A 12,805-nucleotide genomic window follows, 5' to 3' on the forward strand; every position below is an offset into this window, starting at 1 on the left:
CACGATAAATAACTAAATTGTTTATTAATTTGAAAATGTAAAAACAGTATCACCAAAACTAAATTTTAAACATAATCTAAAAGAACAACCAGATATACATTAGTAACAAATAAATAACACGTAAAATAAAAATCATAGTAACAATAAATTAAAATGACTATAGCAATATTAAAAACTAATGTAATTCAGGTTTTCTGTTTAAATTTTTCTGAATTCCGTTTCTTGAATATTCGTGTCACACCCTGGTGAAAGTTGTCTTTTCGAATTTGGGGCTTTGTTTAATTTCAGGCACATTTTTAAAGGCCTACTGAAATGAATTTTTTTTATTTAAACGGGGATAGCAGATCTATTCTATGTGTCATACTTGATCATTTCGCGATATTGCCATATTTTTGCTGAAAGGATTTAGTATAGAACAACGACGATAAAGATTGCAACTTTTGGTATCTGATAAAAAAAAGGCTTGCACCTACCGGAAGTAGCGTGACGTAGTCAGTTGAACATATACGCAAAGTTCCCTATTGTTTACAATGATGGCCGCATGAAGTGAGAGAGATTCGGACCGAGAAAGCGACAATTTCCCCATTAATTTGAGCGAGGATGAAAGATTTGTGGATGAGTAAAGTGCAAGTGAAGGACTAGTGGGGAGTTGAAGCTATTCAGATAGGGAAGATGCTGTGAGAGCCGAGGGTGACCTGATATTCAGCTGGGAATGACTACAACAGTAAATAAACACAAGACATATATATACTCTATTAGCCACAACACAACCAGGCTTATATTTAATATGCCACAAATTAATCCTGCATAAAAACACCTGCGTGTTTGTTATGCTAGCTCCTACCTCCTCTGCTAGCTCCTAGCTCCATAGAACACGCCAATACAATTCAAACACCTGATCAACACACACAATCACTCAGCCCAAAAGACAGTTTACCTAACCCAAGGTTCATAAAGCTTATATATTTTTAAAAAGTTACGTACGTGACGCGCACATACGGTCAAGTTATCGAATGTTTAGCAGCCAAGGCTGCATACTCACGGTACCTGATATTCAGCTGGGAATGACTACAACAGTAAATAAACACAAGACATATATATACTCTATTAGCCACAACACAACCAGGCTTATATTTAATATGCCACAAATTAATCCTGCATAATAACACCTGCGTGTTTGTTATGCTAGCTCCTAGCTCCTCTGCTAGCTCCTAGCTCCATAGAACACGCCAATACAATTCAAACACCTGATCAACACACACAATCACTCAGCCCAAAAGACCGTTCACCTAACCCAAGGTTCATAAAGCTTATATATTTTTAAAAAGTTACGTACGTGACGCGCACGTACGGTACGGTACGTGTTATGCTAGCTCCTAGCTCCTCTGCTAGCTCCTAGCTCCATAGAACACGCCAATACAATTCAAACACATGATCAACACACACAATCACTCAGCCCAAAAGACCGTTCACCTAACCCAAGGTTCATAAAGCTTATATATTTTAAAAAAGTTACGTACATACGCAAAAAAAAGCCAAAGCTGCATACTCACAGTAGCACGTCTGCGTCTTTGTCATCCAAATCAAAGTAATCCTGGTAAGAGTCTGTGTTGTCCCAGTTCTCTACAGGCGTCTGTGTATCCAAATCAAAAGTCCTCCTGGTTAGAGTCTCTGTTATCCGAGTTCTTCCATCTTGACTGCATCTTTCGGGAATGTAAACAAAGAAGCGCCGGCTGTGTACTGTTGTGGCTGACTACGTTCGAAAAATACGTCCATTTCGCACCGACAACTTTCTTCTTTGCTTGCTTGGCTTCCTTCTCCATAATGCAATGAACATGATTGAAACAGATTCACGAACACAGATGTCCAGAATACTGTGGAATTATGAAATGAAAACAGAGCTTTTTCGTATCGGCTTCAATGTGGAAGGCATACCCGTGTTCGCCGGGCTACGTCACGCGCATACGTCATCCGCAGAGGCGTTTCGAACCGGAAGTTTAGCGGCAAATTTAAAATGTCACTTTATAAGTTAACCCGGCCGTATTGGCATGTGTTATAATGTTAAGATTTCATCATTGATATATAAACTATCAGACTGCGTGGTCGGTAGTAGTGGGTTTCAGTAGGCCTTTAACATAAACTATCTTGTTATTAAAACATATCATACCATACCACCACCAAAGGAATTCAACACAACTTTTTTAGAAAAACAAAAAAGATAAGAACTAGAAATAAATACAAATATTTAAAAAGGCTCAGATGTTTGTAACTTAGACTTGCATTCTTTCATCTCCTCTGATGTGAACTCCACTGCCTTCTTCAAGCTAACAATCATGGCGGCTCTTTCTTTACATTATTCAACAAGGTCGGCTAATTTCGTCTTTAAGGCCTTGAAATTCAAATAGCTTTCAAATGACAAAACTTCAAGTCACTCACCTTCATCTTTCGTCTTTATCTCCGTTGGTGATTTGCTGGAAGTTGGTGGCGCTGATTCTCTTTCATGTTCTCTTTTAGCGGACGTCGCCATCTTAGCATAGCAGTAGTCGTCCATCTTCTATCACGTCTTCAATCTTCACTTCAGATATCGCTCCAAACTCAATGCACGTTTCGTGGCTTTGGAAAATACCAATTGAGATATTTGTTGCTATATTTGCTGTGAATCATATGACTTTAAGATCGTGAATTCGAAGAATTTCCGAACAACCATAGCATTCGGTCTTTTTTTCTTTTCTTCACGTACATTTGCGCATGCGCTAGAAGCCCGCCACTTCCGTTTCCTACTCCACAGCAGTTGTTTTTCAAAATAAAGGCATTTTAATCTTGTTTTAAAACAATGGTTAGCAAAAGTATCTAAAATCAAATAATCTACAACTACTCTTTGAAAATAAAAAATATATATATACAAGCACGTGCACAGACTTTTTCTATGGCTGTTGTTCAAACCAGAAAAAGGGCAAACATCGAAGAAGAAAAATCATACATTTTAAATACTACAAGAAAAACAAGAAATATTGTTCAATCCACTTAGTCATTTTAGTTAAAAACCTTTAGAAAGTCAAATGATTACTCTGAATAAAGAAGAAAAGCACTAAGAGTGTAGATCTCCACCAGGACCAATCCTATTGTTCACGTGCTACTAAATTGTGTGCCATCTCATGTGTATCGTGTGCTGCTATGACAATAAACTTCCATGAATCCTGTAAAACACCAGACAATTAGTGTAGCTCCTTTCGATACATGGCAACACAGGAAAGTTATTTTTTGTAAAACGGGCGTTTATTGACTCCTTGCGCCCTAGGCAAGATTTTAGGTGGCGCCCCCCCACATCGGCAGTGAAGTGTATATACTCACAAGAAACCGAATAGCTTTGTCTTTGACCTTTTTTTTTTTACTTAAAGAAAGCAAATTAACAATCAGAATAGTTAAAAAGATTTTAAAAAAATGAATAAATAAATGAATACACGAAATAAAAAATGAATACATGAAATACAATATTTTTTACATACATAAACACAAAATAAAACGTGTCAACAAGTTGCATAAAATAAATTACAAATACAATATAAATAAGGCACTGCACAAAACAAGATATCAAACCAGTATGACTTTAACAACTATATTACAAAAAAAGGGGATCCTACAGAGTTCTCTATTTGTGCTTTTTAATATTGCATTAACTAGAATGACTTACAAATGACTGTACACCACCCCCTCATCAACCTCACATCACCTGCTACAGCCTTACTCTCCTAGTCTTTCTTGCAGCAAAGTCATCTACAACATCATCATATGACAACTGATTTGAGACCACATGATTTATGCTTATGATGGAAAGTCCACTGAGACGTTCTTGCATCATAGTAGATCTCAGGTAGGTTTGAATGAGTTTGAGCTTAGAGAAGCTTCTTTCAGCAGCAGCCGCTGTAACAGGAAGAGTGGCAGAGATTCTCAGAGCAACCCACATGTTGGGGTAAATTTCTGCCAGCTTCTTCTCATGCAGGAAGGTCAAGAGTTCCATGTTTGTCACGTTCTTTGATGGCAATGGTGGGAAATTCTGCAATTCCATTGCAAGTTCTGTGCCATTAATGTCCAGCTGGCTGTCATGGGTCAGAGTAGTACTCAGGGTTTGGCACTGCGGTAGCAGCTCTTCTTTTTGTAAGTTGTGGAAATTGAGGAGTACTCCAAACTTGTCATTCACCTCTCCAAGGCTCTGAAATCTCTCATCAAGTGAAGAGATGGCTGTATCCACCACCACATTAAAAAATGTGGTTTCCATTTTTTTAAGTGCATCTTGTATGGGCTCATCTGGAGACTCATAACCGAAGTGCCTTTTGGTGGTTCTCAATCGCTTTTGTTTGAGTTCAGCCTCCACATTCATTTCTTCACACATCTCCTTTGCCGTTGTCTGTGAATCAGAAAATCCAGTGTTTCTGTAGCTGCTGAGGGAATCTTTGGTTTTCTTCAGCAAGTCAACAGCCACATCCAGCTGCATGAGTTTACTCACATACTGGATCTTGCTGAGAATGTCATACCAGATGGCTGTACAAATGCAAAAACGATAGGATCCAATCTCCTCAGCCAAAGACTGGGCTTCAACTCTCACCACAGGGTCTGTAGTTGTTTCCCTCACCTCCAGAAGAGCATCTCTGACTTGCCGAGCCTGATATCTGACTGCCTCAATGCTTTTTATCCTGCTTTCCCATCTGGTCTCAGCCCATGATTTCAAAGTGGTTTTAACATGTTTCAGGAGGACACCCCACCTATGGGTGGAGGCTGAGAAGAGTTTGAATAACTTTGCTAAATGCCCAAAGTAGCCAAGGGCATCTGGTGAGCTTTTTGCAGCATCACCTACTACCAGATTTAAAGTGTGGGCACCACATGGGCATACTTGCCAACCTTGAGACCTCCAATATCGGGAGGGGGGGCGCCTTGGTCCCGGGGGGGGGGGGGGGGGGGGGGGGGTTAGGGGCGTGGTTAAGAGGAGAGTATATTTACAGCTAGAATTCACCAACTCAAGTATTTCATATATATATATATATATAAATACTTGACTTTCAGTGAATTCTAGCTATATATATATTTTATTATATATACAAATAAAAGAAATACTTTAATTTTAGTGTTCATTTATTTACACACACACACACACACACACACACACACACACACACACACACACACACACACACACACACACACACACACACACACACACACACACACACACACACACACACACACACACCACTCATCTACTCATTGTTGTACTTGAAAGTACAATGCTTTGTTAAGGGTTGAATTGTCCATCCTCTTTCTATTCTCTGTCACTATTTTTCTAACCATGCTGAACACCCTCTCTGATGATGCATTGCTGTGTGGCACGCACAAAAGTGCTTTTATCAAATGCACGAGAGTGTGGAATCTTCCATCTCTCCCTAGCATGGCCCAAAACCGGTCAATCCTTGCTTCCTGGGGAAGATCTTCCCTGGCAAGCAATTGCTACTCCAGTACTTGTACCCGGAGGCTGGTCAGGTCCAATCGCAGCTGCGGCAGACTTTTTTTTTTTGAGGCGTGGCCTCCAGCTCCGGCTGAATACCGGGAGTTTGTCGAGAGAAAATCTCTGTCGGGAGGTTGTCGGGAGAAGCGCTGAATATCGGGATTCTCCCGCTAAAAACGGGAGGGTTGGCAAGTATGCACATGGGACAAAAAAAGCTCTCGAGTTTAGCTGAAGCAACCTTGCCTGAACCCCTTTATTTTTTCCCTTCATGTTGGCCCCATTGTCATAAGACTGTCCTCTGCAGTCTTCAAAAGGAATGTTAAGCTCCTCTAACCGTTTTAGGATGAGAGTTGACAAAGTATCTCCTGTTGATTCCTCTGCAACAAGAAAGCCCAGGAAATGCTCTTTAACTTGTGGTATGTCTTCTTGTGACACTATCCTGACTATGACAGAGAGCTGTTCCTTATGACTCAGATCAGGTGTGCAAGCTAAAATGATGGAGAAATACTTTGATGTTTTGATCTTTTCCACAATGCGTTTTATTATTCTTGAACTGATGGAGTCAATCAGTTCATTTTGGATTGTTTTTCCCAGATAATGTACGTCACTGCCAGCTCCACTTTCTACTCTACCGACATGCTGCTTCATCACTGGATCACATTTGGCCATAAGCTCCACTTCTTTCAGAAAATTGCCATGGTCTGGTTTATTTAATGTGTCCGTGGACCCCCTGAATTTGAAAGCCATGTTTCTTTCAGCTAAGGACTGAATTATTGCCACCAAACGATGTAGAACTTCACGCCACCTTTTTCTCTCAGCCTCAGCAAGTGCCATCTCTTGTTTATCTATTGTGAGTCCTTTCGCAAAACGGACCTCCAAGTCCTTCCATGTTGCCATGTGAGCATTATGCTCCTGGCTTTCCTCATGGACCTTGAGCAAGTGGCTTGCATTTTTCCAGTCCTTCAGACCTTCCCTACTCAGTTTGTAATCTCTCTTGGAAAACATTTTGCAGCAGAAGCAGTGCAAGCTATCCTCTTTTTTCGAGTACATAAGCCAGGTTCTTCTCACCTTACCAGGGTGGTATAGCTCGGTTGGTAGAGTGGCCGTACCAGCAACTTGAGGGTTGCAGGTTCGATTCCCGCTTCCGCCATCCTAGTCACTGCCGTTGTGTCCTTGGGCAAGACACTTTACCCACCTGCTCCCAGTGCCACCCACACTGGTTTAAATGTAACTTAGATATTGGGTTTAACTATGTAAAGCGCTTTGAGTCACTAGAGAAAAAGCGCTATATAAATATAATTCACTTCACTTCACCTTTTCCCCATTGATTAAGAGTCTGTTAAAATAATCATGCTGACACCTTCGTCCGTCTTTCTGTTTCGGGAATGTGAAGTCACTATCAATTACAAATGGACCTCTGTGAACTAACTCTGTTCGTACCTTTTCAGTTAAAGCCGAAGGCCAGTCAGCAGGGTCTATTGGTGCAGCAGGAGGAGCGCTTGATGCTGCTGCATCACTGGTGGGTTGTGCTGCTGATGCTGCATCACTGCTGGGTTGTGCTGCTGAGGTGGAGGCAACAGGAGGAGCGCTTGATGCTGCTGCAAAACTGGTGGGTTGTGCTGCTGAGGTGGAGGCAACAGGAAGACCGCTTGATGCTGCTGCATCATGGCTGGGTTGTGCTGCTGATATGCTGCATCACTGGTGGGTTGTGCTGCTGAAGTGGAGGCAGCAGCGGTAGATGTGGTAGATGGCCCAGGGGTGGGATTTAGAAACTTCAACAGTGCATCTGAAGAGAGGAGTATGTGACACCATTGAGTATTACAGTCTAATAATAAAAACATGATTCCAGGAATAAAACGAAATGATATAATATAGATGAAAAACCAAAGAGATATATGTATGGTTAACTGATATGCAAATTACATTAGATTCAATTTATTGTCATCATTAGTGACATGCTGAATAGCAGAATGCAAAGTAACAGTATAATATATTATATGAGAATGTTATGTTATGATTATCTTTAACCGAATCACAGCAGTGCTCAAATTAAAAAACAGCATTCCCTGTCATGTGATATTGCTTAATTAACATTCATGATGTGCACTTTAACAACTAGGCTTACAACTATACCTAATATATAAAGGGGTGGAAAAGTGACTATTACCTGCAAGGCAAACATTAGCTAACCAGAAGGCAATAACAACGTAAACAAAAAACACCTGCTTAAAAGATCTAATACAAATGTCCCTGAGGAATTTAAGGTGGGAGTACTGTAATTACCTAACGTTACATTATTATTTTCCATAACAATTTAGCCCCCTCCACAATATAAACCCGACGTTAAAACAGAAGTAGCTATTTATTGATTAGCAATTGCCGAATCATGTAACATTAGCTTAATGCTAAAAAGCCAGGTTACTATCACATTCTGGAACAGACAAATATTTTCATGTAGGCTAACGTTACCTACCTGCTACCTCTGTCTTTTTCTCGTTTCTCCTCTTCTTTTCTCTTTTTTCTTCCCTGGGCACCTGACAGTTTTGGCCGTTTTGAAAATCTATTTCCACGTGGGCGGGACGGGTAAAATCATGGCAACATAACTTAAAAATACAACTATGACAACTTCAGATTGTTTTCTTTGTTTTACTTTGGCCAAAAATAGAACAAGCACAAAAATGTACACATCACAAATAATCATCTTGACAAAACACTTCAAGTTAGTTCAACATTTAGAGGAAACAAATGGTACATTTTCAGAAACACCTTGAAAAACACAATGAATTTGGACTTAATCTCAGTGTTTCTACAAAGCAATTAAACTTTAAGTCACAGCACATCTAGGATTGAACAAAAAACAAAATAAAGCATGAATAAAAACTATTCTATGTATCAACTACCTCATTTGTCATTTCCACATATTAATCCTGTGCTAACTCAACAAACCATACAAACTGAGGTAGAAACTATTCAAGAGTGTTGAGTTACTTCCTGTCTTCTAGACATAATGTGTATTGATAGAAAAATAAAAGCTGTGCAATGTGTGAACAATTTCAACAAAGCACAAATTAAAAGTTAAAAGACTGACAGTATTGCAGTAAATCACACACTGTTCACTTTCTTTACATTTGCACAGAAGACAATCATTTTCACAGAACTATATCAGTGTGCAGTGTCTCATGCTGCATTTTAAGTGGGGTTACTGATTGCTTATTTTACTCCTGTTTTATGTTGGGTGGAGGGGGAGGAGTCACAGCCCCGCTTTACCGTGTACCTCTTGCTTGGTATACTTGCTCGCACCGGTATAAACTATTTGCTTGCCTAACAGAATTGCGACATCCAGTGGACACAATTAGAACAGCAGTTTATTTCATTTAAATACAGCTGAATTGTACACTTCGCAAACTCATCTCGCGGGCCGGATTGAACCTGTTATGCCCGAATGTCGAGGGAGGTGGGGGTTGGGTTGTGGGTGTTGGGGGTTAATTGTTCATATGTCTCTGATTTGCACATCAATCAGTCTGAGGAGTAAAAGTTGGCAGTTAGATAAAATTATGCTTCCAATAATCAAAGTGTGTATGAATACCTCAGATATTTGTGAAAGAAGCAGTGAGGAGGTCCTGGGTAGGGTGGATGTCACCACATATGAGCAACATACCACAAACTAAACAGCTAATTGGTTATTTTCCCTTGTGTGTTCTTATGTGTTTTACTGCGTCTACATTACGTGGGAACCTTTTACAGCACACTGAACAACTAAATGTTTTTTCTCCAGTGTGTGTTCTCATGTGTCGACACAAAGAGCTGTTATTAGGAAAGCTTTTCCCACAAACTGAACAATTAAATGGTCTTAGTCCAGTGTGTGTTCTCATGTGTTCAGTCAAATTCCTCTTAACAGAAAAGCATTCGCCACAAACTGAACAAATAAATGGTTTTTCACCTGTGTGTGTTCTCATGTGTTCAGTCAACGTGTTCTTAACAGAAACACTTTTGCCACAAACTGAACAACAATATGGTTTTTCACCTGTGTGTGTTCTCATGTGTTTAGTCAAAGAGCCCTTTTGTGAAAAGCTTTCGCCACAAATTGAACAACTGAATGGTTTTTCACCTGTGTGTGTTCTCATGTGTTCAGTCAAATACCTCTTAACAGAAAAGCTTTTGCCACAAACTGAACAACTAAAGGGTTTTTCACCTGCGTGTGTTCTCATGTGTTCAGTCAAATACCCCTTAACAGAAAAGCTTTTGCCACAAACTGAACAATTAAAAAATGTTTTTTCTCCTGGGTGTGTCCTCATGTGTTGAGTCAAAGAGCCATTTTGAGAAAAGCTTTTGCCACAAACTGAACATTTAAATGGTTTTTCACCTGTGTGTGTTCTCATGTGTTGAGTCAAAGAGCTTTTTTGAGAAAAGCTTTTGCCACAAACTGAACATTTAAATGGTTTTTCACCTGTATGTGTTCTCATGTGTTGAGTCAAACGGCTCTTTTTAGTAAAACCTTCAGCACAAACTGAGCAGCTCAAACATGTTTTACCTCTCTTCTTTGTAGAGCATTCAGAGTGCTTGTTGTCAGTGTGAGTCCTCATATCACCTTCACAGTCTGTATCGTTGCTCAAAGGTTCTTCAAGCTCGTCTTCAGCCTCACTATCTGATAGTGGAGCTGAGAGGTTGTCTACTTGAGGTTTCTCTTCATCATCTTCAGTCTTCACAGAGAATTCAACATCGTTTTCAACCTTACTATCTGATAGTGGAGCTAAGAGGTTGTCTACTTGTGGTTTCTCTTCATCATCTTCAGTCTTCACAGAGAATTCAACATCGTTTTCAACCTTACTATCTGATAGTAGAGCTAAGAAGTTGTCTACTTGTGGTTTCTCTTCATCATCTTCAGTCTTCACAGAGAATTCAACATCGTTTTCAACCTTACTATCTGATAGTAGAGCTAAGAAGTTGTCTACTTGTGGTTTCTCTTCATCATCTTCAGTCTTCACAGATAATTCAACATCGTTTTCAACCTTACTATCTGATAGTGGAGTTAAGAGGTTGTCTACTTGTGGTTTCTCTTCATCATCTTCAGTCTTCACAGAGAGAATACTCAGTGGAAACTTGGTGTAATCAGCTTCCTCTCGTCCTAGAAGACACTCTCCCTCCTGAGTGATGCAGAGTTCCTCCTCTTCCTTTTTAATGCAGGGTGGTTGTGGAGTCTCCTGCTTCAAAGTGGAGCTCCCCCCTAACTGAGGGGAAACTTCTTCTGGATTACCGATCAGCTGCTGGACGTCTGCAAGACACAAACAACAAAAACACACTTTCTTCTATGTACTGTATGTGTGTGTAGTAGGGTTGTACAGTATACTGCTACTAATAAAGTATTGTGGTACTAATCAATTGAAATTGGTACTATACCACATTTGAAAAGTACGGGTATCGTTCTTTCATCTGAATGCCGCTGTGCAGCGGTGACTACGGAGCCGAGGCGCATGATGTTGAGCGTGTCAAAACACACACACACAAAGTGCATACAAGCAATAACATGGTGGAGAGGATGAAAGGCAACAAAGGACAATTCTACTAGTTAATAAAGAGGGTGCGTGAAGTGTAAATAGTGACAGGTTGTAGAACATGTTTAAATGCAGTAATGGTTTGAATACTAAAGAGCTGAAAAGCTCTAGAAAGGCCAGTGCAGGGGTCTCTAAACTTTTTGACTTGAGGGCCACATTCGGCTAAAAAAATTTGGCAGAGGGCCGAAAGCCGACTACATGTAAAGTAACATCTACATAAATATACACACACACATCCGTGAGGAGCTCAAAGTAAAGCCACATGGAGAGGAACCAGATGAGGTGGTTCGGGCATCTGGTCAGGATGCCACCCAAACGCCTCCCTGGGGAGGTGTTTCAGGCACGTCTAACCGGTAGGAGGCCACGGTGAAGACCCAGGACACGTTGGGAAGACTATATCTCCGGGCTGGCCTGGGAACGCCTCGGGATCCCCCGGGAGGAGCTGGACTAAGTGGCTGGGGAGAGGGACGTCTGGGCTTATCTGCTTAGGCTGCTGCCCCCGCGACCCGACCGCGGATAAGCAGAAGAAGATGGATGGATGGAAAGGTGTGGCTCGGTTGGTAGAGCGGCTGTGCCAGGTGAGGGTTTCCGGTTCGATCCCCAGCTTCCGCCATCCGAGTCCCGTCCGTTGTGTCCTTGAGCAAGACCTGGCTCCTGATGGGTCATGGTTAGGGCCTAGCATGGCAGCTCCCGCCATCAGTGTGTGAATGTGTGTGTGAATGTGTGTGGAAATAGTGTCAAAGCGCTTTGAGCATTGGCGTTGTTAGGCCTATTTTAGGGGGGCTAAAGCCCCCCTAAAATATTCTTAAAGGCCTACTGAAATGAATTTTTTTTATTTAAACGGGGATAGCAGATCTATTCTATGTGTCATACTTGATCATTTCGCGATATTGCCATATTTTTGCTGAAAGGATTTAGTATAGAACAACGACGATAAAGATTGCAACTTTTGGTATCTGATAAAAAAAGGCTTGCCCCAACCGGAAGTAGCGTGACGTAGTCAGTTGAACATATACGCAAAGTTCCCTATTGTTTACAATGATGGCCGCATGAAGTGAGAGAGATTCGGACCGAGAAAGCGACAATTTCCCCATTAATTTGAGCGAGGATGAAAGATTTGTGGATGAGTAAAGTGCAAGTGAAGGACTAGTGGGGAGTTGAAGCTATTCAGATAGGCAAGATGCATATTCAGCCGGGAATGACTACAACAGTAAATAAACACAAGACATATATATACTCTATTAGCCACAACTCAACCAGGCTTATATTTAATATGCCACAAATTAATCCTGCATAAAAACACCTGCGTGTTTGTTACGCTAGCTCCTAGCTCCTCTGCTAGCTCCTAGCTCCATAGAACACGCCAATACAATTCAAACACCTGATCAACACACACAATCACTCAGCCCAAAAGACCGTTCACCTAACCCAAGGTTCATAAAGCTTATATATTTTAAAAAAGTTACGTACATACGCAAAAAAAAGTTGCGCACATACGGTCAAGCGATCAAATGTTTAGAAGCCAAAGCTGCATACTCACAGTAGCACGTCTGCGTCTTTGTCATCCAAATCAAAGTAATCCTGGTAAGAGTCTGTGTTGTCCCAGTTCTCTACAGGAGTCTGTGTATCGAAGTCGAAAGTCCTCCTGGTTAGAGTCTCTGTTATCCGAGTTCTTCCATCTTGACTGCATCTCTCGGGAATGTAAACAAAGAAGCGCCGGCTGTGTACTGTTGTTGCTGACTACGTTCGAAAAATA

The 12,805-nt window shown here is 40.9% G+C and overlaps 3 protein-coding genes across 6 annotated transcripts in view; all 3 read right to left on the bottom strand.

Annotated features, from left to right (window-relative positions):
- The window catches only part of LOC133632476 (oocyte zinc finger protein XlCOF6.1-like), a 49,560-nt gene extending 46,847 nt beyond the window's left edge, over nucleotides 1–2,713 (bottom strand). For 3 of the 4 annotated variants that reach the window (XM_062024908.1, XM_062024905.1, XM_062024907.1), the window contains exon 1: nucleotides 2,437–2,713. In XM_062024908.1, coding sequence (XP_061880892.1) covers nucleotides 2,437–2,551 — 115 coding nt within the window. In that variant the 5' untranslated portion in view covers nucleotides 2,552–2,713. The remainder of the gene's footprint in view (nucleotides 1–2,436) is intronic. The other variant, XM_062024909.1, reaches the window with a different exon arrangement.
- A 2,538-nt stretch (nucleotides 2,714–5,251) lies between these two features.
- LOC133632534 (zinc finger MYM-type protein 1-like) lies at nucleotides 5,252–7,003 on the bottom strand. Its single transcript, XM_062025002.1, has 3 exons — nucleotides 6,938–7,003; nucleotides 6,812–6,871; nucleotides 5,252–6,565 (listed from the first exon to the last, which is right to left on the bottom strand). Exon 3 carries the CDS (start codon nucleotides 6,545–6,547, stop codon nucleotides 5,456–5,458), a length of 1,092 nt encoding a protein of 363 aa, XP_061880986.1. The 5' UTR covers nucleotides 6,548–6,565; nucleotides 6,812–6,871; nucleotides 6,938–7,003; the 3' UTR covers nucleotides 5,252–5,455.
- Nucleotides 7,004–7,567: 564 nt separating this feature from the next.
- Nucleotides 7,568–10,768, bottom strand: LOC133632548 (oocyte zinc finger protein XlCOF22-like). Its single transcript, XM_062025019.1, has one exon. It carries the CDS (start codon nucleotides 10,078–10,080, stop codon nucleotides 9,178–9,180), a length of 903 nt encoding a protein of 300 aa, XP_061881003.1. The 5' UTR covers nucleotides 10,081–10,768; the 3' UTR covers nucleotides 7,568–9,177.
- Between the last annotated feature and the right edge of the window lie 2,037 nt (nucleotides 10,769–12,805).

Source organism: Entelurus aequoreus, linkage group LG17 (assembly GCF_033978785.1).
Source record: "Entelurus aequoreus isolate RoL-2023_Sb linkage group LG17, RoL_Eaeq_v1.1, whole genome shotgun sequence".
Taxonomy (NCBI): Eukaryota; Metazoa; Chordata; class Actinopteri; order Syngnathiformes; family Syngnathidae; genus Entelurus; species Entelurus aequoreus.